Genomic DNA, 6,373 nt, shown 5'->3' on the forward strand with positions numbered 1-6,373 from the left:
TTTGACTAGGTTTAGATTTTCTTCCGCTGCATGAAACCTAGTAAACCAAACCCTAGATCGATATGATCGCATGCTAGGAACCCGTAGATAACCCTAGTAAACTAAACCCTAGATCGATATGATCGCATGATAGGAACCCGTAGATAACCCCAACACGCCCACACATTCGGAGCACCACACTTCAGAGGCAGGGACATCCCGACCACCCGATGACTTGCCCCAGTCATATCCACCGCTATCCACAGCTCCGTTTCCAGAGCCAGACCTCCCACACCCATCACCGCCACCACCTACTTGTGCGCCGGACAACTACGGATATACATTCCAGCCACAGGATGACTTCCAGCGTTTCATGTATCAAGCGATGTTGGATACGAGGAGTTCGGTAGACAGGGCAGTGGTCGACATTAGGAGTTCGGTCGAGAGCGCTATAACGGACATGCGGAGCCATGTCGACTCCGAGATGACGAGGATGTACACCAGATGGTGCGGGACTTCATCCCAACTGTCTTATCAGATGTAGGCTCTCAGGCTACAGCACAATGCATTATACGGGGAGTTTCGCGGATTCCGCAACCGGTTATTTCAAGATGAGCAGCCACCAGTACCTTTCCATAGATGTGATGACAGGGTTAGCAAGCTCTTTGCCACTGCGCAAGGACACAGCGTTACAATGCTCTCGGGGGTTTGCTTCCGGGTTCCCGGAAAGTGATCCCTCAGGTCGCGAAGGGACAGAGGCAGCGAGTTGCGCTATCTGATTATCAACTAGCTTGAGATGGGCGTCGGTCTTCTGCTGATGTTCTCGCATCTCGGTGCGAATGGCTTCTTGACCCTGCATAAGTTGTGCAAGCATAGATTTGATGTCAGGGTCAGGACTTACCTGTGATTGAGATGGAGGCAGGCCGAAGTTTTGCTGAGGCTGACGGGGGGCTCGGTAGTGTTGAGGGGCTGGATTCTGATGCTGGTAGGCATTTCGGGGTTGAGATTGATTTCCTTGAGAGGAGCCCGGGATAGATGAACTAACCGAAATTATTGTGCTGTGCGTTTAGAGCGTTGGAGGAGTTCTTGTATGAAAAATTTGGGTGATTTCTCCAACCTGGGTTGTATGTGTTCGAGTACGGATTGTTGGCGACGTAGCTGACATCCTCATGCATGCACTCGTCTCGTGGTGCGTCCAGATCAGTGATTTGATGGACGTTTTCTACCTGCATTCTAAGTTTGGCAAGCTCTGCACATAAAGCATGTATTTCAGATGGACTTTCCTTACCTGTACGGTTGTCTTTAAAGCCAATATTTCTGACGAATTCGTGGGAAGGAGCGCACTCGTTAGCCATCTTAGTGATTTGTTGTTCGATGAAGTCAAAAGACTTCTCATTGAGGCTTCCTCCACAGGCAACCCGAATGAGGACTCGAGTATCTTCCTTTAGACCCTGCAAGAAAGTGGAGATAAGGTACCTCTTGTCCAAACCGTGATGAGGGCAGAGGCGCTGATATCCAAGAAAACGATCCCAAGTCTCGCGCAAAGATTCATCAGGTTCCTGCATAAAAGAGTTGATCTGTTGTTTCGCGAGCTGGGTTTTGCTAGCAGGGAAGAGTCGCTGCATGAACTTCTCTTGCATCTGATCCCAAGAGAAAACGGAGCCTGGTGGCAGTGTGTAGAACCATTCTAATGGAGCGTCCATTAGAGAGAATGGAAAGGCCATTAGCATAAGTGACTCATCGGTGACTCCTTGAACCGTCTTCACAGACTGACATAGCAGTTTGAATCGAGTTAGATGGGGAATTAGATCTTCATTAGGTCTACCCCTAAATGCTAACGAGCTGAGCATACTGATGAATGCCGGCTGAAATTCAAATTTATTGCGGTCGATATCGGGCCGGCGAATGCATGAGAGCTTTTTGAGTGTACTTGGGCTGAAGATACGCGCCGTAAGTATCATTGTCATTCTCGACAGCTAAAGCATGTTCCTCCATCTTCTTCTGTTGTTTCTTCTTCTTCCGAATGCGTTTAACGGATTTCTCGATTTCTGGATCAAAAGGGACTAGGTTGTCAAGCCCAGAGCTCCTGGTCATACACCGGAAAAACCTACACACCAGAAAAATAGGACAATGAACTAGAATAGATCAGGAACGGGATAAAAGTAACGAGAGAGGATCTAGATTCAAAGGAATCTCTATCCTAGCGCTAAACTATTCCCCGGCAACGGCGCCAAAAAATTTGATAACGCAAATCTAGGTGTATAAATAAGCTCAAGTAATAAAAAACCTAGATACAGCGAATACCGCAAGGATACGGATCAACTGTAGTACCAGGGTCGAACACAGGGAATAGTTAACTCTAGAAATAAGACTCAACCAAGAATTAGATCCGGAAATATGGAATGAAGTATGTGAATATCGAAAATAAAACAATGAACTAACTAAAGGAAATCAGATAGATAAATCACCGTAGCTTCGGGACAACCTTAACGCGCAGGGATTGTTTCTAAGGATGGAGAATCTACGAATATCGAACTCTAATCGGGGATCTCAAGTTCTAATATCAGATTTGGCTCTCTCAAGTCCTAACTCCACTATCCAATAATTTAACCTAGCGATCTCTCAACCTAATAGATTAAAATATCAAATGCATTATCAATCACTATCACAGTTCCTAAACCGATTAACCTATCTTTCAATAGTCTTAATCAATTCATTCAATGAATTCGTTCCGAATCTAATCTCAACTCTCGTTGCAAATCAGAATCTAAAATTAATCAATCAACTGGCCAAGAAGATCAAAAGCAATAAACTCAATTCAATTAAACCGCCCAGTATCGATAACGTAGTCTCGGAAAATAAAACCAAACAAATCCCTACAAAGTTAAATCTCTAGTTACAGTGAAACGACTACTCACTACCCATAACAACAAACGAGTTCAAATCAATAAGAAGAAACATAGAAACAGATAAAGAAGACTCGTAGCGATCTCTCGGCGACGATTCTTCAATCTCTACTTCCGGAAAACTCTGTCTTGATTCTCTCTCGAGTTCTCTGGCTTTTCCTGTGATCTCTCGATGATTTCTGAAGCCCAAGACGTCCTCTATTTATTTCTTTGGCGGTTAGGCTTCTTTCCATTCTGAAAACGGAAGTTCGGATGCAAAAATAGGAAGTTTTCTCGAAACGTAACACGGCCGTGTTGAGGTAGAACACGGTCCGTGTTAATTGTCTGATCAAAACTTATGCGCTTCTGCACGGGCTGGACACGGGCGAGTTGTGACTCGACACGGCCGTGTTTGATGTCGACACGGTCCGTGTCAATTGTCTGTAAGAATATCTTCATTTCCTTGCCTTTGCACGACCGTGTTTAAACTCGACACGGCCGTGTTCAAGTGCAACTCGAGCTGGAAATGCCTTAATCGTTCTGTTCTAGTCCAGTATGCTCCGAAGTCCTCGATTATGCTCCTCTGACGTCCATAGTGCGTCCATTACCTGTTCAATCACCAGAGAATGCAGAAGAAGCAAAACCCAGTGCTAAAATGATCCTAAATGTCTAATAATACACAAAACTGATGCGAAAGTGCTACACAATGGGCTTTGAAATAGATGAGAAAATCGTGTTATCATTCACCAAGCCCTAAATCAACTTTCAATTTCCTAACAAACCATGTCCATGTATCTTTATTTTCAATGCGAACGATAGCCCAAGCGATTGGGTAAATCCTGTTATCCGCATCTCGTCCAATGGCAGCAAGCAATCCCTAAACCATAAACCCTAAACCCTAAACATTCACGTTTTAATTTCTATTTTAAGAAACATCCATCCAATCCTATAATTGGACGACATCATTGCTTCCAAGTGTTACGCAATACGTTAAAACAAATGTAGAATTTGTCAAATACTTTTTCATAATTAACTTCTCTGCTAATCTCTATTGTCGTGTTCGGATTAAGTTCAGCTTCATAATCTCATGGCTTAGCGAATTATTCTTGTTGTCCTTCCATCAGTAACTTTGAGCACCTTGTCGATGTATACTCTGACTTAGACCGATCATCTTTCTCGATCTATCTCTATAGTTCTTGACGTGTAGAATATAGGCAACCTCACCTAAATCTTGCAAAGTAGGAATATTGTTTCCAATGAGCAAGATTGTTGGTTTAGTGCTCTATGATGTACTACTATATGGGCTTTATTTTGATACATTTGATGTATTGACACTTACTATGGTTATATGGATGAGTGTTTGATTCATTACATGTTATGCATACTTTAATATGTTATGAAATCCATGTATTGTTATAAACAATGCTAAACTCCCTAGTCATATATTGTGGTAGGAACAATAATGTACTAAGACTAGTATGATATGTGATAGATGATCATAAAGATGATCATGCGTATTGGATACGATCAAAATCATAGGTATTCATTGGAGAATGGAATACTGGAATGACCCGCATGAGATTGTCACATAGACTAGCATCATGACTTGAATCTCATGTGACGGTTCCATGATTGAATCCTATGACCTGAGATATCTACAGAATCCAATATGAGGAGTTGCGTACTTTGACCCAAGCAAGTTACACCATCTCTCAATGTGAATAAATCACCTATTTAATTTTTAGGTCCAAACAACATTCCCATATCTCTATGACCAATGTTGCTCTAAGTTCATTCAATCAAGGTTTTGTCAAGATCAAAAGCATGAAGAACAAAACATCAAACCAATGGAAACAAACATATATGTATCATGGTTTAAGCACAACCATCCATACAGAGTGGGGATCCCTCACACACAACTAGAGTTCTACTCTAGATTCAAGAAGAAAAACAAGAAAAAAGCAAAATAAAGCATAGTGAAGGGAGGAGAAAGCTCAATATGGTCTTCAATAGTGAATCATCTCTCTCTTCTTCTCCCAAGTTCCCAAACTTCCTCCCCAAGGGTGGCTCCCCTCCAAAGTGGCTAAAAGATCCCCTTCTCACTTCCCTCTTTCTTCCTTTATGATAGAAACCCTAGGACTTTCTCCTTTTCACTTTGTGGGCTTGAAAATGGCCCAAACTCCTCAATAATTTTCGTCAGGCATTTTTGGCAGCCTCCTTGTTCTTTAGGGCAAGAACCTGGAAATGCGTCGCATGTAAGTGCGACCGACAGTAAATAAGGGCGACCCTCTTGATATTTCTGAGAAATCTGGAGACTCGTTTCTGTTTAGGGCGACCTGCTCTCCTGGTAGGGCGGTAGCTCACTTTTGTTTCCATGTTTCGCATTCCATATTTTCCCCTGATTTTCTCACTTCTAGCTCCAAAAACTCCAACATTGCCGATCCATTGACGAAGCCTCTCCCTTCGTCGAAGCATGAGGGTCATGTTAGGGATATGGGCATTAGATGTTTAGCAGTTCATGATTAGAGCAAGTGGGAGATTGTTGGTTTAGTGCTCTATGATGTACTGATTATGAGTTTTGTTCAGATACATTCGATGTATTGATACTTTCTATATGTTTTTTATGAGAGTATTTTGTTCATTACATGTTCCTGCATGCTAGATCTGTTATGAAATCCATGTATCATTAGGAATGATACTAAACTCCCTAGTCTTGTGTCGTTATGGGAATAACGACATAATAAGACTAGTATGATGTGTGATTGATGATCACATAGATGATCATAGGTATTGGATACGATCACAATCATAGGTATTCGTTGCAGAACGGAATACTGGACTGACCCGCATGAGATTGTCACATGGACTAGCGTCATGACTTGAATCTCATATGACGGTTCCATGATTGGATCCTAAGACCTGAGATATCTACGGAATCCAACATGAGGAGTTGCGTGCTTTGAATACGTCTAACGTCCTGCGTAACAGGAGGATTATAAAGGCGTGTATCAGGTACGAAACGAATCATGTACTGGATTGTAGATAGTCAAGACGGGATTTGTACCTCTCGTAAAAGAGAGAGATATCGCTGGGCCCCTCGTGTGAGCGAGACTGTAGAAATGTGTGGCCGCACTATAGACGAACGTCGTCTATTTCAGACAGTCAAACTCAGTTAACGAGAAAGCAGTCGAATCAGATAAGGTGGCTTGTCCATGCCTTATGTTCGACATATGATATCGCGATACAAAAGGATCATCAGCCGGAATCATCACTGGTGTTCGTAAGATCACGAACCAACTCTATTCGAGATAGGTAGTCATAGTGTCTTGCTAGAGACCGCCTATGACTTGTATACCCGAAATAGGGATTTCAGGTTATACTGCTATGTCGAATGAGCCTACAGGGTCACACACGCAGGGAAGGACAAATGCACGAGAGAAAACGACGAAAAACCGAGACGGAAGGGGCTGGAACGGACGGACCAGAAAGTCCAGAACGGACGGTCCGCC

At 43.0% G+C, this 6,373-nt stretch overlaps 1 protein-coding gene across 1 annotated transcript; it reads right to left on the minus strand.

The window, feature by feature from the left end:
• Positions 1 to 580: 580 nt before the first annotated feature.
• Positions 581 to 1,946, minus strand: LOC104815514. The gene is made up of 3 exons (XM_010543928.1): positions 1,097 to 1,946; positions 881 to 993; positions 581 to 832 (listed from the first exon to the last, which is right to left on the minus strand). The coding sequence occupies exons 1-3, from the start codon at positions 1,944 to 1,946 to the stop codon at positions 581 to 583; spliced, it is 1,215 nt and encodes a 404-aa protein (XP_010542230.1).
• Positions 1,947 to 6,373: the final 4,427 nt, after the last annotated feature.

The sequence above is a fragment of the Tarenaya hassleriana genome, unplaced genomic scaffold (genome assembly GCF_000463585.1).
Source record: "Tarenaya hassleriana unplaced genomic scaffold, ASM46358v1 Cleome238, whole genome shotgun sequence".
Taxonomy (NCBI): Eukaryota; Viridiplantae; Streptophyta; class Magnoliopsida; order Brassicales; family Cleomaceae; genus Tarenaya; species Tarenaya hassleriana.